Genomic DNA, 21,631 nt, shown 5'->3' on the forward strand with positions numbered 1-21,631 from the left:
TAACCTCTCTCAGTCTCAGTTTCTTCATTTGCAAAATGGGGATAATAACATTTGTACTATTACCTTATAGTATTGCTGTGAGGATCATGAAAGTACTCTGTAAATTGTAAGGTGCAATAAGTGTAAGTTATTGTTAGTAAGTTTTTAACCCATGATTCCATAACTATTGTTGAATAAGTATAGCCACCCCTACCTTTTTTTTCTCACCTCTCTCTTCACTCCTTTCTTTCCTTAGGCTACTATAACAATAGTACCAAAGTGGCTGTGAAAACTCTGAAGCCAGGAACCATGTCTGTGCAGGCATTTCTAGAAGAAGCCAACCTCATGAAAACACTTCAGCATGACAAGTTAGTGAGGCTCTATGCTGTGGTTACCAAAGAGGAGCCCATTTACATCATAACAGAATACATGGCAAAAGGTAAGCATCTACTATTTATCCCAGTAACCATATTTTAAATAGTTAAATGATTCTACCAAAGATCCCTCTTTATGACATGCAAGAGACTGCAAGTGTTCAAAGGCTAAGTTAGCAATGCCCAAACTCCAGAAGGTGTTAATTAATAAGTGGAACCAGTTTTGAGGGTAAGCTCCTGGTGGACTTAGTGTTTATAGTCAGTGTACCAGTTCAAGTAGGTGAGGGAAACTCATTTTGCCCACCAAATGACAAATGTTTTCTTGGCTATGGGAACAGATGAAGACCACTTACTAAGACATGAAGTAGTGGAACATATAAAAACCGTGGATATTTGGAAATATTGAAGTGTCTGATGCTCATTTTCTTAGATTAACTTCCAAATAAGAATATTTTTATTACATAATTTTAAAATGTGAACTCTAACTTCCCAAACTAGTTATTTTTAATTTTATACCTTCTTGCATCATCTATGGACCTTGAGAATTCACTGGCTCTGCCGTCTTTGTGTAGGCATTCCATCCTTTTGTCTAGATATCAACCTACATATGCCTTTTTCATTCTGTGTAATCCTTGTCCATTTTCTTTTACCAATCCCAGATACAGGACAAGATATCTTGTAGATATCAGTAAAAGACTCATGTTTCCATGCTTATCATGCCTGGTTCTTGTCATTTGACAAGACTCTCCTTTTTGAAACCCTTAGTAATTTAGTAATAGTTGTTATCTTACTAAAGCCTACTTAACTCATTATGTGATATATTTCTATTGCCCTTTGGATTGCCTACTCTTACGATTCCTTTGAATGTATGGAGTTATCTGACTCATTGCCAATGATTGCCATCATTGGAAGAATATTAATGTTTTAAGACATAGGCTTTGGTGGCAGGAAGTAGCAACTGTAATACTTTAAAATGTAAATCTTAAAAAAAATCATCTAGCAAGCTCTTATTCTTGTGAAATTAAAAAAAAAATAGTTAGAAAACTATGAAACAATCACCCAACTCTGCTTTCTTCATGTGTCTGTCTACCCAGGAATACAGTTACTAAGAAATAGTCAAATCGACCAGAAAGCAGCTGTAGAAAAAAAATGAGACAAATATATCAAGAAATTAAGAAGTCCTGGGAATGATAGAGAAATGACTATATTGTTGCTACAGAGCTGATCAGAAACATTATCTCCCATTCATGTTAGTAATACTAGAGATCAGTCAATCAAAGTCAGTCCAGTTTTAAGAAGTCTTTAATACTTGAGACTTTAAGAAGTCTTAAAGACTTAAAGAAAGCCTTACTCTTGGGGTGTAGGATCCTGCTGCTCTCCAAACCAGATCAGTATTGGCCTTGAACCTTAATGTGAATGCCTCATGGTAGTAAACAGAAATCTTCCAAGGATGTTTAAGGACAGATTTCTACTTCAGTAGAAATTCAGTAGTTTAACCTAATCCTGGAAGACTATAGATTGACAGAAATCTTAATTTAGAAATGGATCTTAGAGGCCATCTAAGCCATCCCCTTCATTTTTTTGATGAGGAACTTGAAGGAATCAAGTGACTTGTCCAAGGTCACCTAGTGGGACTTAGCCAAGCCAGAACTGGAACCCAGCTCATCAAGCTTTAAATTCAGCACTGTGTTCATTTCACCATGCTGCTTCCCTAATAATAATTAGCATTATAGTAGCAATAACATCAAAATTGAAAGTGGAAGGGGCGGGGGAAGGAAACACAATGATTTTTGTATTGTTTTTATTGGAGCATTCAGAAAATGTGATAGCTAATTCACAGGTATTTTATTTTTAGACAAGACTAATTGAGAGAGAGAGAGAGAGAAACAGAGAAACACCAAGATACAGAAAATCAGAGACAGAGAAACAGAGAGTCAGAGCCCCACAGACAGAGTCAGAGCTACAGAGACAGAAAATGAGGAAGACGGAGACAGAGTCAGAGAGAATATCTATCTATATCTTAATATCTATATCTCTCATTAACATCCCATTTGAAGCAATCCCTATTTTGACATATATTTTTACATTTGTGAAAGATATGAAGAATAGGTAGTTGACTTTACCTTAGGGAAAAGTATTATGACTACAAAACTTACAAAGCCTCAGAATTTAGAAAAGTGATGGTAATTTAAATTTAGTCTGAATTTTCCAGAGAGGGTAGGAAGAAATAGCACTGACTTCTTGTTCTACAAATAGGGAGTTTGCTGGATTTCCTGAAGAGTGATGAAGGTGGGAAGCTGCTGCTTCCGAAGCTAATTGACTTTTCAGCACAGGTAAATTTACTAAAAATTTAAGTGTCTACTGGTTTACGGATATCTTCTAGCCTTGAATTTTATGTTAGGTTGTGTAAAATGTGTTATTCTGGGGAGCCAGATTTCCTATCAGTATTTCCCCCATGGAATAGCACATTCAGAGATGCATTCAGACATACATTTCTTTTGGAGAGAAGAAAGAATGGATATTTCTGAGAGAATCCTAATATATTAAGTGTGCTTATCCTTCAAACTATTAGGGCTTGATTACCCATGACTTCATTCTGGTTTTTATGGAAATAAGAGATATTTTGGATGTCTTTATGAAGAGCTTTTATATTTCTAGTTCTAGCCATCTCCTCTGAGGCCAATTAACCTCTCTTTAGTCATTTCACCACCTGGAAAATGGGAAAAATAGAACTGAATTGCCTTCTTTGTGGGGAATTTATGAGAACTGATTTAATGCTAGTTAAGTAAAGCACCAATTGTACAAATAAATGTCTGGTACTATCAAGCTGACTGGTTCATACATTCAAACATTCAGAATTCTCAGAAAACAGTGATAATTAAAGGATTTCTTTTCCCTTTTTTTTCTTACATACTAGAGTGACTAGTCACATGTTTCTGAGAGATTTTAATTGATCTGTAATCTTTTCAATGGTGGCCAAGTGTGTTTTTAGGTTTTTTTTTAATATAATTTGAGTATGCATGAGAGCAGAGGCAATTTGCCAAGAAATCCACCTGACTTCCTGTAGACGTAGCATAACTGTTGACATCTGACAGTTTCCTTATGTTTATTAGATGCATATAGATTTTTGTGTTTGTTTAATTCTCTGTATTGGTTTATGTGGTGATGCATGAAAGGCCACTTTCCTTATATTACATTATGTTACATCTTACATTATTAAAGTATAATGTAACATAAAAGAGAATTGTTGAAGTTCTGGAAGAAATATGTTTTACATTTTTTAATCTCCTACCCTGTTCCTCTTTGTTTCTTCTTGAGCTCTTTATCTCTAAAAGCATTTCACAGGAAAAATTTGAAAAGGGCCTTTTGTAAATAACAAATCATATTCATAGGAAATGATAATTGCTGGTGATGCTAGCATACTATGTAGGAGCACATTTTACCCACGTTTTTAAACTAATAACACATGTAGTATAGTATTGGGTGGGAGTTATAGCTATTCGTTATAACCAAGGGAATGGAAGCCTTAATGAATGTGGCTGTCTCCCTTGTCTCAGCTTCTTGGAATCCCTAGCTTTTCTCACGGCTTAGCTCAAAGGTCACCTCCTACACAAGGCCTTTTCTGATTGCTCCCAGTTTCAAGACAGTCAACAAGCATTCAGCTTTTATTATACTTACCTATGTATGTTATTTTCTTCTAATGGAATGTAAGTCTCCATAAGACAGGTACTACTTTGTTTTTGTCTTTTGAATCGCTGACACCTACTATCATTCCTGGACCATAGTTGGCTTTTAAATGCTTGTTGAATGAATGGATGCATGCTAGTTGAAGTAGTTCTAAATAGAATGTGCTTTTAGCACAGTGAATAGAGCACTGGTCCTGGGGTCAGGAGGACCTGAGTTCAAATATGGCCTCAGACACTTAACTAGCTCTGAGATTCTGTGCAAGTCACATAACCCTTCCTGCCTCCCATAAACAAACAAACAAATAAACAGAATGTGCTTTATCTGAACATACAAAGGGTTAAACTTCAGGAGCATTTTGTTGTTGTTCTTGAATAGAGTGAGCAGAAAGGAAAGCTAGTCAGAACTTACTCTTGTATCTCCTTAAAGACTACCTGTCTGGTACTCATGCTTTACTTACCAGGCCCTCAAATGTTTATATAATTCTATCTTTCTTATCTTTCTCTAGTCTCCCCACTTAGAATGAAAATCTCAGGAAAAAGACAAAAATGCTTTAGATAAATTACAGTGCTTGAGTTCTGGGGGGAACTAATACATAGCAATTTAGATTGCATAATATCTTACTGACCTTTCTTTGCCTCTATGATAACCATCAACTTAGAATTGGGAAATTCTGTAGTGTACATGAGCCTACAGTCAGCATATTTTCAGACTTCCTAGTAGAAGTTTTAAGTACATCAAGTGGAGAGTGGGATGGTAAGAAAAGGTACTGTTTATCTGGATGAACCACAGCACAACTCTGACGGAGTTGTCTAGTATAGGATGACGAGCAGAGAATTGTTCCCCAAAGCCTTATTGCTCATCTATTCTCCTCACCAGAAGAAATTTCAGATTCCTCAGTCCACAATTTCCCTTCCCCTCCCCACTGGAAACAGGAAGTTCGGTGAATACACATTACAACATCATACTGTATGAGCAATGATGTTATCACTTCCTGGTTTTGAATAGTTAGGGAAGGAAAAGCTCTTCTGATATTCAGGAGTAACCTCTTCCCAACTTGACTTCTAGCCCTTTTGGCCAAAATCATTTTCCTTTCTTTTCTTCTCCTTCCAATATGACACTAACTAGGTCATTCCTAATTCTAATCAGATTTGCTGTAGAGCTTCACTTATCCTGCAAATAAATGGGGCACTTTCGTTCTTTTTTCAGTGAAAAGGAGGATTATTTCCTTATTAGAGAGACCAAGCCCTGAGGGAGTTTTATGTTCTCAGCACAGAGATGCTGTATGTACTTCTCCCTTCTGGTTCTCCATTTTAAAAATAGATGCTTTATTGATGCCTTTTTTGTATCACTATCACTTCCTGAAACCCTCCCTCCTCTACCACCACTGCCTTTGAAACTTCCCTTGTACAAGTCACTCAATCAATAAGCATTTATTAGGCTTCTACTATGTGTCAGGTACAAACTTGAATACAGCTGACAATCTATGCCTTATTTGATACTATTTAATAATATGCCTTATTTAATCATAGATTTAGAGCTAGTAGAGGACATCTAGTACAATTCCTTCATTTAACAGAAGAGGAAACTGAGACCTAGAATGGTAAAACGACTTTCCCAAGATCATGTGGGTAGTAAGTGGTTTTGAACTCAGATCAACTTGATTCCAAATTCACCACCACTTATTCCACTGTATCATAGTCTATCTATCACTGCTGAGAAGAATGAACTATACCTTACTAGCTGTCCTTTGTAATCAAAACTGCTTATTAAGTAGACTAGAGTTCTGATGTCTTTCAATGATGTTTTCTTTTACATTATTGTGGTCACTGTGTAAATTGTTTTCTTAGTCTGCTTACTTCAGATTTCAGTCAATATCAGATCAAGTAATCAATTGACAAGTAATTACTAAGCACCTACTATGTGCTGGGCACTGGGGATACACAGGCCAAAAAACTGAAATAATCCTTTTTCATATACATCTTCTTACTATGCAACAATATTCCATTGCATTGATGAGCTGAAATTGATTCAACATTTCCCCATCTGTTGGGCACCTTCCTTGCTAGTTTTTGTTTGCTTATTTGTAAAACAAAAAGTGCTACTATAAATATTTTTGTGTATATGGGATCTTTCCCTCTAGCTTTGACTCTCTTTAGGTATATCCCCAATATATTCATTGGAATCAAATGGTATGTCAGCTTAATTACTTCTCTAGCAAAGTTCCAAATTGTTTTACTGACTAGTTGGAACAGTTTTGAGCTACACCAGCAGTACATTAGCTTACACATCTTCCCACAGCCCTTTGAATATTTATCATTTTCATCTTCTGTCATCCTTATCTTTTTTGCCAATCTGATGAGGACAAGGTAAAATTTTAGCATTGTTCTCAAAGAGAAGGGAACTAACACCTTGTGGGGGCTTATTTAAGCAGCAGGGGATGAATGAGAGCAGTTATACAATCATAAAGTTGTAGAGTTAGAAGAGACCTTAGAAATCACCTCATCCATATCCCTCTTTTTTTAGTGGCCTAGAGAGGTAAAGCTGATCTTTAAGAGTGTCAGAGTTTCCAGAATGAGAGAATAGTATTATTCCTATCTTAATCCTAGTGCCTTCCCTTTGTGAATTGTTTAGTATGTATCCGGTATGTATGTAGCTTGCTTTGTATATGTTTGCATATTGTCTTCTTCATTAGATTGTAAATTCCTTGAGGGTAGGACAGTCTTTTGCCTCTTTTTTGTATTCCCAACACTTATCATAGTGCCAGGCATATAGTAAGTGCTTAATAAATGTTTATTGATTATTATAATCTGACCTGGTCAAAGCATATCTGGAAAATTATGTTTAGTTTAGGGCATCATGTTTTAGGGATAGCCTTTCTAGGTTGGAGCTCATTCAGACGATGCTGATCAGAATAATGAGGAGACTAGAGACCATATCCTAGGAGGGCAAAGTGAAGGAACTGGGGACAAAAATAATTAATGGGGATAAAATGCTGTTTTCCAGTAACTAAAGGATTTCCAAGTAAAAGAAGTATGCTGCTTGGTCCTAGAGGGCAGAAATGGGAACAATGGGCAAGACTGGCAGAAAGGCAATTCTCAGTAATGAAAAACATCCCAATAATTAGAGGTGACAGCTAAGTGGGGCAGTGGATAGCATGTAGTATTTAGAGTGAGGAAAATCTGAGTTTATATTCTGCCTCAGATGTTCAGCTGTGTGACTCTGGGCAAGTCACTTAACATTTCCTCATCTGTAAAATGGGGATAATGGCAGCACTTACCTCCCAGGGCTATTGTGAGGATAAAATGAGATCATATTTATAAAGTGCTTTGCAAGCCTTAAAGCACCATATAAATGATGACTTACCATCATCCTCATTATTGTTGTCAAGAATAGGCTGCCTCAGATGGTGATGGGTTCCCTTATTCTAAGTGAATGAACATTTGTCATTGATGATTTGAAAGGGGTTCTTCACTTCAGATTCTTCTAAATGACCTCGAAGTATCATCCAGATCCAAGTTGCCCCAAGTTGTAGCTGAAGTATCCATAGCAAACAATGGAGAAAAGTCACAAAGGGCTTTTGACTCCAAGCAGACCAGAATGCAAGAACTAGGAAATTTGGTTTCTAGAAAGGATGCAGGGTGAGTTATATAAGAATATACCAACTAAATTCTGGTGCTAAGGGCACGGGGAGATTTGGTTGTAATTGATAATGTTTAAGGATTGGTGATCAAAAGCACCAGTTTTTACTTAGATGTTTATTTCACTGAAAAGTGGGCTCTAGATGATCATCTTCAAGATGCATGTTTATTATGTTGTTTATGATTAGTTGTTTTAATTGAGTAATATTTTTTATTTATCAGGAGAAGCTATGGAAACTTGTTAGTTGTAACCTATCTTGAAGATGATGTATGGGCTTTATAATTTCGGAGGGGTCAAATATGTGGTCCAAGGGCCACACTCCTGAGTATGGCCTAAAACCAGATTATAATTTAATTGGGGAATATTTAACAAAATAAATAAAATACAATAGAACAGAGATGTTAATATGTTTTTTTGGGGGTTTTTTTGTTTGTTTGTTTTGGCTAGGCAATGGGGTTAAGTGACTTGCCCAAGGTCATACAGCTAGTAAGTGTTACGTGTCTGAAGCCGGATTTGCACTCAGGTCCTCCTGACTCCAAGGCCAGAGCTGTATTCACTGTACCACCTAACTGCCCCAATATGTGGTTTTCTAAGTCAATCTGTGGCCCACAGGAATCTTTATAAGGGATTTAGCAGCCCCCATTTCCATTTGGGTTTGACACAACTGGTTCATACCACCTGAATTAAAGTCTAATTGCTACCTAGTGTCAGCATACCCTAATTGCAATAAAAGTATCTTTGGGTTTGCTGTTTTATCATTAAGGGTCAGATTACACTCTGATCCTTCCCTGCATCTTCCTCTTGCCATCTATTATGGAGCTGTTTCTGCATTATCTCTGAGAATTAAAATTTTGTTTAAGTGTTTATAAGTTCCATCAGTACTAAGAGTACTAAGCCTATTTCTGCTTTCTTTTATTCCATCTGGTATTCTCTTCTTTTCCTTCTTAACATTCTATGGAGTTTCCTTGTTAACTCTAATGCCCTTTTCAAATCACTGAGACTTCTTGCTTCTTTCTCCAATATGCTTTCCTATCCCTCACCTCCACTCTCTTCCTGCCCAAAAAGCAGGATATTCTCTGCATTTTCCACTGTTGGGGTGGTTTTGTTCATCTAACTTAGTTCGGTCCTTTGGTTGAATCCAGACTTCACAGAACAAATCTCCTTACTATAAAGAGGATTTGTTCTTTAAAACTTGGACTCAGTCAAAGGGTTGCCCTTGAGGACCTAAAGGGCCACATATGGCCTTGAGGCCGCAGGTTTCCCACCCCTGGATAAGACATTGCCAAAAGTAGTGAAAAGTACGGTCAGCAAGAAGAAATGAGATTTAATTTAAATGCTGTTGTGCCAATGTTGGTTACTGAAGATGGGACTGTGACACAGTGGTGTCATAGCACCAGATAGCAGGTAGGTAGCTTCATGAAAGTATTGGTGTTAAATGAAGGTCATTGACAAAAGCTTAGCCGAGTTCCTCAAACCCTGGCAAATCAAATAGCTTTGGTGGGTGAAGACTCCGTTAAGAAAAGGCACTTGGGGGGCAGCTAGGTGGCACAGCGGGTAGAGCCCCAGCCTCAGAGTCAGGAGGACCTGAGTTCAAATCTGGCCTCAGACACTTGACACTTACTAGCTGTGAGACCCTGGACAAGTCACTTAACCCCGGTTGCCTCACCAAAAAAAAAAAAAAGGAAAGGCACTTGAAGCAGTTGGGTGATGTATTATAGTAGTATTTCTCTTGCATTCAGAGGCATGTTCTCCTTGCACATCTAATTCTTCAGATATTCTCTGCAGGTTTAACACTGATGTTATCACTAACAGCAATATGTACATTCAAACAAATTAAATGAAAAAGCTGTAGGTTAAATGCCAGTTGCTTTAAAAATCAGGTTGGGATAGGGAGTGGACCCATGATTTAGTTGGTATACAGAACTCTGTGGCAAAGAAACTTTCTCCCAATACAGGCCAGCACCTTCTCTGCATCCTAGAGAGTTTCCTAAAGCACTGAAAGGTTAAAGGACTTGCTCAGAATCCCATAGTCAGTATGTGTGACAGGCAAGACTCGAACCCAGGTCTTTGTGACCCCAAGGCCAGCTTTGTATTCACAAAGTTGAGTCATTTTAGAGTTTGTTTCTGAGTCCTTTCCCAGTGAAACAAGACTTCTTACCAGGCAGGTGATTTACACAGTACAATGAGATATCAGGGAAAATTGTGGCGTCACCATCTTAGAAGGCTTTTGATCATGATGATGATGATGAAGAAGATAAAGAATAGTAATACCTCACATTTATATAGTGCTTTATGGTTTACAAAGCACTAAGGGGAAGAATTGAAGGGTAACTTAATAATAATAATAATAATAATAATAATAAAGTAGCATTTATAAAGCACTTTGAGATTTGCAAAACAATTTGAAAACATCTTATTTTATTCTCACAACCCCCTAAGAGGTAGATGCTATTATAATCCCCATTTATACATGAAGAAACAGGTAGACAGAGGCCAAGTGACTTGCTGAAGTTACTAAGGTAGGATATGAACTCAGGACTTCCTAACTCTAGCACCAGCACCACAAGACACCTACATGCTTTGACTTAGATTCTTTTATGAAGACAGGTTTCTAGACTAAATAGTTTCTTGAATCTACAATCTTCCCACAACCTTCCATCTTGGTGTCAAGATGATGTGATTCTTTGAACATTTAAAGATCTTAGTCATAGCTTTAATGATGCCTACATTTGTTACTATCTAAATGGGAATTAAGCAGTCACAGCAACTTTTGGGCTAGGACATTAAATTTAAGGGTTCTGTCCCTCCCATTAATACTGCATCCGTCCAATCAGGATGATGATCTTTCTTCTTTCTTTCTTTGACTCAATAGGATCTTTACATCACATTGTGGATATACCCAGAATAAATTCTCTCCCCTTGTCCCTGTCTTACAAGTAAGGAGTGTGTGTGTGTGTCTGTCTGTGTGTCTGTGTCTCTGTGTGTAAACGCCAATTCATTATTTTTCATTCAGATCATTCTCATGTTTTCATGACCATTATGCTGTTGGTCAGCATTATTTTAGCATTTGCTTTTACTTTATTTTGAAATCTCTTAATTTTTAGTCTTCAATGAGTCCCTCTGTCATTCCTACTCTCTCACACATTTTCAATCTCTCTCTCTCTACTGGTTCATTTTCTTCTATCTACAAACATGTCCATGTCTCACTTATCCTGAAAAACCCCTCATTTGATCCTTCCATCCCTGCTAACTATTCTATTTTTTTTTCTGCCCTTTGCCATCTACAATAGGCGTCTCCAGTTTCTCTCCTCTGACACTCTTCTTAACCCCGTACAATGTGGCTTATCATTCCACCAAAACTGCTCTTTCCAAAGTTACTAATGACGTCTTCGTTGCCACATCCAGTGGCCTTTCCTCAATCCTCATTCTCCTTGATCTCTCTGCAGCCTTTAGCACTGTTGCTCACTCTCTCCTCCATGATATTCATAATACTTGCTCCTGATTTTCCTCTTACCCACCTGACCGCTCTTTCTCTGTCTCCTCTGCTGTATCGGCCTCCTCTATAGGTTTCCCTCTAACTATAGTTATCCCTCAAGGTTCTGTCCTGGCCCTCTTTTCTTCTCCCTCTATACTACTTCACTTGACGATCTTATCAGCTCCCATGGATTTAATTACCATCTCTGCTGATGATTCTCAAATCTATCTTTCCGCCCAAGTCTCTCTGCTGACCTCCAAGCTTACATCTCCAACTGATTTCCAGACATTTTGAACTGGATGTCCAGTAGGCATCTTAAATTCAATGTGTCCCAAACAGAATTCATTATCTTTCCCCTTAAAATTTCCCCTCTCCCGCCTGCCCCCTTTTTTTTTTTTTTTTTTTTTTGGTGAGGCAATTGGAGTTGAGTGACTTGCCCAGAATCACACAGCTAGTATTATGTGTCTGAGGCCAGATTTGAACTCAGGTTCTCCTGACTCCAGGGCCGGTACTCTGTCCACTGTGCCACCTAGCTGCCCCTACCTTCCTTATTTCTATAGAGGGCAACATCATCCTCCCAGTCCCTCAGGTTCACCACCTAGGAGTCATCCTGGATTTCTCACTATCTCTCACCTTCCTTATCCAAACTGTTGCTAAGGCCTGTTGATTTCACCTTTGTAACATCTCCTAAATATGCCCCCTTCTCTCTTCCAACACTGCTACCACTCTGGTGCAGGCCCGCATCACCTCACACCTCTATTACTACAGTATCCTACTGGTGGGTCTGCCTGCCTTAAGTCTCTCCCCATTCCATCCATCTTCCATTCAGCCACTAAAGTGATTTTCCGAGAACACAAGTCTGATCGTGCCACCTCCCTACTCAATAAACTCTTATGGGTTCTTATTACTTCTAGAAACAAATACAAAATGCTCTGCTTGGCATTCAAATCCCTTCATAACCTAGACCCCGCCTACCTTTCCAGGCTTCTTACATCTTAATCTCTGACATAAACTATACAATGCAGCAAAACTGGTCTCCTTGCTCCATGAACAAGACACTCCATCTCTTGACTCTGGACATTTTCTCTGGCTGTCCCCCATGTCTAGAATACTCTCCCTCTTCCTCTTTGATTACTGACCACCTTGGTTTCCTTTAAGTCTCATCTAAGATCCCATGTCTTACAGGAAACCTTTCCTGATCCTTCTTAATTTCAGTGACTTCCCTCTGTTAATTATTTCTACTTATCCTCTATATAACTTGCTTTGTATATATTTGTGTGTGTGTTGTCTCCCCCATTAGATTGTAAACTCCATGAGAGCAGGGGCTATATTTTATCTCTTTTTATATGGCCAGCACTTAGCATAGTACCTGGCACATACTAGGCACTTAATAAATATTTATTGCATTGAGTCAAATTAATTCTCACAGCCTCTTAGTGTAGGGAATGTTATTGCTATCCTTATTTACCTAAAAGGGGGTGGAGACAAAAGAAGGTGAGTATTAATTAGCCTTCAAGCTAGGACTCCGCCTCTGTTAGACTGGATACCTAACCGAAAATCCAGAGTGAATGGCCCCCAGCTCTGTGCTCAGTCCTCCAAGAGAGGCCCTCCTCTTGTGATTCAGTTTCCCAGGCAAAATAGAAAATGATTTCTGGTAAGTGACGCTCCAGTGACTGTTCGATGTTTCTTCCTCTTTTTAGCTGCTTGTTTTCCTTCTGTTCAGAACACCAGACCTTGCTATCATTATCAAGCATTTAAAGGCCTTAAATGAAACTTCCTCAGCAAAAAAGTCCAATCAACCCTATTAAAAAGAAAAAAAGGCAATTTATGAAAGCATTGGCATCTAATATTCAAGAAGTGTTATTTTTACCTGAATCTGGTAACTTTATACAAAATATCTGTAGTGAATATCCTTTATTATCGGGATGTTTTCTTTTTCAGAGTTTTTCTTAAAAAATAATATTGCTGTTACTATATACAATGTTCTCTTGGTTCTGCTCATTTCACTCTTCATTATTTCATGCAAGCCTATCCTTGTTTTTCCTAAGACCATCAAGCTCATCATTTCTTGTAGCACAGCAGTATTTTTCTATGGAATATCTGTTTAAAAAATTCTAGTGAACTTGTGATAGAGACTCACAGAGAAGAACAATGTGTCAAATTACAAATTCATTAGGCCTATATCCTGCCTTTACTACAAAGTTTATGACTTCAGGTGAGTCATTTTATCTCACTAGGCCTCACTTTCCTCACCTACGAAAAATGAAAGGATTGATTTGGGTTATCTCCAAGGTCCCTTTCAGCTCTAAAATTGCATAATTCTGAATATGTTTGAATTACTCTTATATAATAATCAGCATCATAGATTTAGAGCTGAAAGAGACCATAGAGAAAATTTTATCCACCCCTTCATTTTACAGATGAGGAAACTGAGGCCCATCGAGTTTGTGACTCACCTGTGATGACAATAGTAAGTAGCAGAGACAGGATTCTAGGCCATGTCTTCTGACTCCAAAACCAGCATTCTTTTCTAGTAGTTACGATGCCTTAAGTATAAATTACATCTTTACTACTACCATCACTAGTGAAAAGAAATATGGTTCTTTGAGAATCAAGTTATTGTGTTGAGAATTTGCTTCAGAAAGCACTGATTAAGCTTCCACATATATAATACTCTACAAAATTAAAAAGACAAGGTCATTACTTTCTAGAAGCTTGATTAAATAGATTATATTAATCTAACACTATGAAACTGACTAAAACATATGAAAGGAACAAACAATCAATATAGGACTTAGTCATTAAATATATAAATTATAATTTTTATCTCTTTATTAATGCCCTGCTGAGACTGGAGAATAAACTTCAGCCTTTGAAATATACAAAATGGGTAGATAAAACTAAAATTGTTATAATAATTGCAGAACAGGAATACGTATGATTTCCTCATTAAGAGACAAAAGGATATTTTAACTCTGTCATTTGAAAAATTTTGTAAAGTTAAGCTTTTTTGTCTGGGCAAGAGAAAACGAATTCTTAAAATGACCTCAGGATATAGGAAGTTGTTATGGGTGTGTCACATTATTTCTTCAAGCTCTGTGTGTGTGTGTGTGTGTGTGTGTGTGTTTCACTGTCTCTGTCTCTCAATCTCTTGTTGAATCTCTCTTGCTCTCCTTTGAGAGCTCTATGGCACCAATGGTAGATCTGGGATATGAATCTATCAAAATAGATAATATAGGGAAAAGCACTTTACCAACCTTAAACTATGTAAATGGTTATTATTATTGATATTATTATAACATAGGCCCTGCCCTCAAGAAGTTTACATTCTGTTGGACCTAGACAACAGGGAAGGTCAGCTTCTGGTCCATGTATGAGTTGGACTAGATGATCTCTGAGATTCCTTCCAATTAAATTTTATAATTTTGCTCATAGGAAGGGTCTGGGGATCAGAGATCCCTGAGTAAATGATAAATAGCTTAAACAGTGTGTGACTTCATTGCTGTGATTACTCTTTCCTCAGTTGGACTGTAATTCTTTCATGCTTTGAAAGTGGTTTCATGAGTTAAATGTAAGGGGGGAAATCAGGTGACTAGTATTCTAGTGATGAGCCTTCCTATCCTTAGATGACCAGAGTGAGTTTTTGACAACAGAACCAGTCTTGCTGAGCCTTCATTTGGAGCCTTCTGGGCTGGGCATAGTTTCTACCATAGTGGTGTGAGCGCAGCATTCTGTGAGCATGGAAGCCAGAACCACCTCCATGTCATAGTGAAGCATTAGATTCATATCTCAGTAAAGGAAGCTAGCAATAAACCATGAAATACTCAGCATGGTTTTTAAGGTCCTCCATAACATGGACCCAATGACCTGTCTAATCTTATTTCCCATTACTCCATTACTTCCCAAGGCAGATCTTCTGCTCTGCAGAGTCTGAATTCTCCACTGCCCTCTCCTTTCAGCTTCCCCCATTTCCTGTACCCCTGCTCATGCAGTCTGACTCAGCCTTTGACATCCAGCTCAAGCCCCACATCTTACTCCAGGAAGTCTTTTCTTATGATTCTCACCCACGATGACTTGAATTTCTGTTGTACTATGCCATTTAGTACTTGATTATAAATTAAGTTGTGACCTCTTTGTTTCATGCATGGTAGTGTCCTCGCTTGAAGGCAGGGATCATGCCTTATGATTTATTTTAATGTTATGCAATACCTAGTGTGAGGCTCATAGTAGCTATTCAATAAATATGAAGTCCTTTGTGAATCATTGCCAGTTCACATTAAATATGAAAAGATGCAGTATCTTACAGTTTATCTACAGTTTTTCTTCCCAGAAACTCTCTTGAGAATTTCCAACCACAGTCAGTTAATTTTTATGCCTTCAGGATTCTTAGCCGGTAGTATACATGGATGCTACTTTCAGGAAACTGTGTTACATTTAGTATGCTGCACTAATGAAATACTGTGCCTGTCCCCCAGGGGCTCATATGCTAAAGAATAAATGAAATATGTACTCTAATACTTACGTTGGAAACATTTATATAAATATACATAAGTAAATGTTTCCAATGTAAGTATCATGGTGCATGTACCTGATAGTCATATAGGAGACTTGACTCAGCAATAGTGCAATTATACTGCTTAGGATAAGATTCACTGAGTGTATACATTTGGCTGGTGATCTAGGACAAGTTTCTGCTCCATCTAGCCAATACATTTCCTAAAATGTGACACCAAAAATTGGACATGATATTCCAGATATGGTCAGACCAGGAAATAATACAGCAAGACTCAAGTCCCTGGAAACTGCTTCTGTTCATGTATAGCTAAGATCACCTTAGTTCTTTTGGCTGCCATATCACACTTTTGACTTAATGAGTAGGTAGTCCACAGAAATTCTCTGGTCTTTTTCTTATGAACTCCTTTCTTGCCATGCTTCATTCACCCTGTACTTAATGAAGTGTGTGTGTGTGTGTGTGTGTGTGTGTGTGTGTGTGTGTTTTCCTAACCCAAGTACAGAACTTTATGTCCATCAATATTGAATTCAGTTTTATCATTTATTGTCCATTATTTTAGTCTGTTAAGATTCTTTGGGATAACAGTTCTATCTAATTGGTATTACCATTCTTTCCCAGCTGAGATTATCTGGAAATAAAAGCATGCTAGCTATTATCTTCGAAGACATTAATAAAAATGTCCACCATAGTGAGAGTAAGGATGAAGTCCAAAGGCTTTTCAGTATAAGCCTACCTCCAGGATGACATCATTTCATTAAACATTGATCTTTGGCTCTGGTCTTTGCTCCAGTTCTAAAACCAACCAACTGACCTGTCATCTAGTCCTTAAGTGTCCATCTTGACCACAAGGACACTGAAAGATTTTGTCAGATTCTTCACTGGAACCTGGATATGCTATGTATATAGCAATGTCCTTATCTACTAACTCTTACCCTGATAAAACCCCCAAAGGAAAGAGGTTAGTCTGACATGATTTTTATTAATGAACTATACTTCCTAATATGGCAACAGAGTGTAGTGGATAGAGAGCTGACCTTAGAGCCAGAAAGATCTGGGTTCAAGTTCTCCCTCCAACCTAGGTGAATCATTTAATCTCTCAGTACTATAGGCAATCTCTTAAGGCTCTAAGTTTCCAAGAAGGAGCTAACTTTCACTGATAGAAGAAGCTTCCTCTTCAGGAAGTTGGCTGTATCAGTTAAGTAATCAAGTCCCAGATTTGGTTCCTATCCCTATCTGTACTTTTAAATAGTGGACACTATTTTTCTTTCTAAGTGTTCATAAAACTACCCCTTTGAAAATCTGATCCAGGCTGTTGTCAGGAATCAAAGGCACTCTGTAACTTAAAGAATCAACCTTATTTCCTATTTTAAAAACCAGCATATTTCCTTGTTCTCAATCCCGTATTCTTTCCCTTTCTCCGTAATTCTCCCTCAAATCATTAACAGCTTAGCAAACATATCTGCAAGTTGTTTTTCTCTTTTTTCTTTTTTACAAAGTACTCAGTGCCCTTTGGATGAAAGGATCAGTATGATTTTATTTTTTATTTTTAGTATTGTAGTTTTCACTCTGACAGGGCACTAGCCTCATTACCACAGGAAGTATTAGGAAGTCTAACACTTCAGTCTATCTTATTTTTCTTCTTTGAATCAGTGGGCAAAACCCTCTTTACTTTCTCTGTTCCACTGAAGGTCTTGGTTTTTGTTTGTTTGTTTGTTTTTTGTTTTGGGGGTTTTTTTTTTTGCTTTTTTAAAAAATTCTATTCCAAATTCACTTCATCCAGTCTACTATCAAAGCCAACTCTGCCTGGCCTGTATTCATGAAGAAGACTTTCTGGTTAACTTCCTGGGTATAGCTGCTCATCCTTATTATCTTACCTGATAACTACCTATGGGCAGCTAGGTGACCCAGTGGATAGAGTGCTGTACCTCAGGATAGGAAGGCCTGAGTTCAAATCCAGCCTCAGACACTTACTAGTTGTATGACCCTGGACAAGTCACTTTACCCTGTTTGCCTCAGTTTCCTCATCTATAAAATGAGTTGGAAAAGAAAATGGCAAACCACTCCAAAATCTTTTTTGAGAAAACCCCAAATGAGGTCATGAAGAGTCAGATACAACTGAACAACAGCAACAACTAGAGTCAGAGCACACAGATTCAAATTCTACCAAAGAAGTTTACTGTCTGTGTGACCTGGGACAAATCACATAACCTTTCTTGGCTTTGGCTTCCTCATCTATAAAATGAAGGAGTTGAACTAGATGGCCTCTGAGGGACTTTACAGTTCTATATTTATGATCCTATAACATTCCTTCCACCATGACTTATCAGCTACCAAGAGTCAGATGAGAGATTTGAATCTAGATCTTGTGAAATTCAAACCCAGCACTCTATCCAGTGGGTCATGCTGCCTCTACATTATTATGAACTTTTCAAAAGGATCTCTGTTATAATTCTGAATTGATATTTTATATTGCAAGTTTTCCATTTTCAAGTGGTTGGTAGGGATAGAGAGGTTAGGTAGTTATGTTGTTGTTCCATCATTTCAGGTAAGTGACTTGCTCAGGGTCACACAGCTAGTAAGTGTCTGAGACTGGATTTGAACACATGAAGATGAATCTTCCTGATTCCAAACTCTATCCCAGTGCTCTATCCACTGGGCCACCTAGCTGACTGTAGAGACAATGCCAATTCTACTCTAATTCCACTGCCTTCTCTCTACACCAGAAGTTTACTGTGCTGGTGAAATCCTAGATTTTTCAAATGTCACTTCCAGTAATTATATGGTCCCACTAAGTTTTCCTAGTTAGCTCAAAACTAGTCCTTTCAAGTGGCAGGCTATAAGATATAAATCAAAAATAAGATTGTGAGGCTATTGAGTGGGATACAAAATGTATCAAACATAAAGTAAAAAATATGACTAATATGGTATTTCTGTCATGCGGCATAGTTGTTATCAATTTGTGAGGGCTTTTTATCAAAGCAAAACTTTCCTTTTTACCTAGGCTATGACTTTATTTGAGCCTGAATTTAACCTTCTAAAAAATTAAGTGAAGTAAAACATTTGCATCATTCAATTTATTTTGGCATTATTTTTCACCTCAGAGTTAATTGACTAAAATTCTAAGTAAAATTAGTTTGGGGTAGAGGATATCAAATAAGTAAAGCTGAAGAAGCTATTGGCAGAGGAAGCTTTCAAATACAACTTGTTTTTGAGATAATAGAGGATTATATCTCCATCTGGTAGCAAGACTTGATCTTTGTTTGAAATCTTTTAACCTTTAACTGTTCTGGGTTTATTGCTGTTGCTGTCATTTGAATTTTTTGCCTTTAAAAAAATCTCGGGGCAGCTAGGTGGTGCAGTGAATTGAGCTCCAGCCTTGCAGTCAGGAGGACCTGAGTTCAAATCCAACCTCAGACAGTTGACACTTAACTAGCTGTGTGACCCTGGACAAGTCACTTAACCCCAATTCCCTCACCAAAAAGTAAAAAAAAAAAAAATTTTTTTAAATCTCAATTTTCTTTTGTTGCCTTGTTGTTCAGTTATTTGGAAATCTTTGTGACCCCATTTGGGGTTTTCTTGGCAAACATACTAGAGTGGTTTGCCATTTCCTTCTCTAGCTCATTTTACAGATAAGGAAACTGAAGCAACCAGGGTTAAGTGAGTTGCTCAGGGTCACACAACTAGGAAGTGTCTGAGGCCAGATTTGAACTCAGGAAGATGAGTCTTCCTGACTCCAGGCCCTGGCACTTTGTCTACTGCACCACCTAGATGCAAGTCAACAATTTTAGAAAGGCCTAGATGCTACAGTGAGAAAAGCAGTTTAAAAACCTAATCAATTCTAGGAATATGTATTAGTATTTCTTATGTGCTAAGCAGAATTCTGAATGCTATGATACAGAATTGAAAGGTTCAAGGAGCTTACAATCCATTAGATGCATACATTAATGAGGCACTGTGCTGTTCATAACATAAGACCAGGATTCACATCAAGGTTCCAAGATTTAGTAGTTGTGAGACCCTGGGTAAGTCACTTAATCTTTTGGAGCTTAAAAGTGGGCTAATAATATTTGTATTACCTACTTCATAGGGCTATTGTTAGGAAATGACTTTGTAAATCTTAAAATGCTGTATAAATGTGAGTTGATGAAGTCTTATAGAAATGAAGTCTGGAGATGTAAGTACAACATTGTTAACTGTTTGTGGACAAGTCATTCAGCCTATCTGAGCCTCATTTTTCTCCTCTGTAAAATGGGGATAGTAATTTACATTACCTATCTCAAAGTGCACTCCACTGGAGTTGACTCCTTCCAAGTTGACTTCAGACCGTCAATGACTCCTACTCTTTGGTCTAGCCAAATCTATTTCATTGTAACTCACATCTCTTCAGCCACTCCACAAGAATTGAGTGAGATGTTTTGTCAAAAGCTTTGCTAAAATCTAAGTCAGTCAGTCAATAAGCAATTATTAAGTGCCTGCTGTATGCCAGGTACTGTGCTAAATAAGGGCTGGGGATACAAAGAGAGGCAAAAGACAGTCCCTAACCATGAGGAATTTGAAATCAAATAGGGTCGAGAACATGCAAACAAAAGTAAACTATATCTACAGTACTTCACTGATCGCAGAGCTTAGTAACTCTGTCAACAAAGGAAATTAGTTTAGTCTTACATGACTTGATCTTGCCCTTTGAAATCTGCCCCTTCCTTTTCTACATCAGTGGCATCAAACACAAATGGAAATTGATCCATGCAGGCTGACTTAGAAAAACACTAATTAATATTATCTGTGTTTTACTGTGTGTTTATGTATTTTGTTAAACATTTCCCAACTACACATTAATCTGGTTCAGGCTACACTGGGAGAGGCCTGAGTTTGACAGGGTAGCTAACCTTCACCTTAGTATTAATGCATTCTAGAATTTTGCCAGGAATCAAAGTCATGAACACTGGCCTAACGTCTGTGGTCTCTATTTTATTCCTTAAAAAAACTGATCTTTCAAAGATCATTCAAAATGGGTCAATCATTACATCTGCCAGTTCTTTTAGTACTTGAGGATGGAGTTTATCTGGGCTTGGTAACTTGAATGTAAGAGCATCTTAGATGTCCTCTCACCATCGCCTTATTACTTTGAGAATTGACAGAGTTGCTATGAGGATCAAATGAGATGACATGCACAGAAGGTTTGCATGCTTTGCAAACCTGAACGTGCTGTAGAAATGCTGGCTGAGCTATTTTTTCTTTTTTTTTTCTATTTCTTCTTTTTCTTTTATTTTTTCTTTTCTTTTTTTCTTTTTATTTATTTATTTTTATTTATTCTTTCTTTTAAAATGTTTTTTTGGAAAAAAAAGTTATCAACCATAGGTAGAAGTCAACTGCAAACCAGATATGAAGTAATTACTATAATACTAACAGATTTTAAAATGAAGTACAGGAAAGAGGAAGGTATATAGAATAAAGATCAAGAAGTTCTTGTCTCTAAGGTTATCTGTCCTTATATGTTTGGCAATAGAACTGTTCTCACTAAGACCAAAGCTGTTGCTTGAACTGATCAGCACTTAACCAGTCCTGGTCACTTTTATTGCTCAGTCATTTCAGTTGTGTCTTATTCTTTGTGACCCCATTTGCGGTTTTCTTGGTAAAGATATTGGAGTGGTTGCCATTTCCTTCTGTACCTTGTTTTGCAGGTGAGGAACTGAGGCAAACAGGGTTAAGTGACTTGCCCAGGGTCACCCCTAGTAAGTGTCTGAGGCTGAATTTGAACTCAATTCTGCCTGACTCTGGGCCCGGCACTCTATCCAATGCACCACCTAGCTTCCCCTTGGTCACTAGAATTCCACTACTATGGGCTCTAATAACTAATTGATCAGCTTGGCCAAAAGTTAGAATCAGAACAGATGCACCTCTAAGAATATGAATGGAATTTAAAATTCACAAGTATTTTTGTATGTGTACATAAAACAAAATTTT

General features: G+C 37.6%; 1 protein-coding gene across 2 annotated transcripts in view; it reads left to right on the forward strand.

Annotated features, from left to right (window-relative positions):
- LOC114053901 (tyrosine-protein kinase Lyn) overlaps positions 1-21,631 on the forward strand; it is a 146,552-nt gene that overhangs the window by 110,067 nt on the left and 14,854 nt on the right. For both annotated transcript variants that reach the window (XM_027877022.1, XM_027877021.1), the window contains 2 exons: positions 236-418; positions 2,610-2,686. In XM_027877022.1, the coding sequence (XP_027732823.1) occupies positions 236-418; positions 2,610-2,686 (260 nt within the window). The remainder of the gene's footprint in view (positions 1-235; positions 419-2,609; positions 2,687-21,631) is intronic.

The sequence above is a fragment of the Vombatus ursinus genome, unplaced genomic scaffold (genome assembly GCF_900497805.2).
Source record: "Vombatus ursinus unplaced genomic scaffold, bare-nosed wombat genome assembly UNPS02014812.1, whole genome shotgun sequence".
NCBI classification, from domain to species: domain Eukaryota; kingdom Metazoa; phylum Chordata; class Mammalia; order Diprotodontia; family Vombatidae; genus Vombatus; species Vombatus ursinus.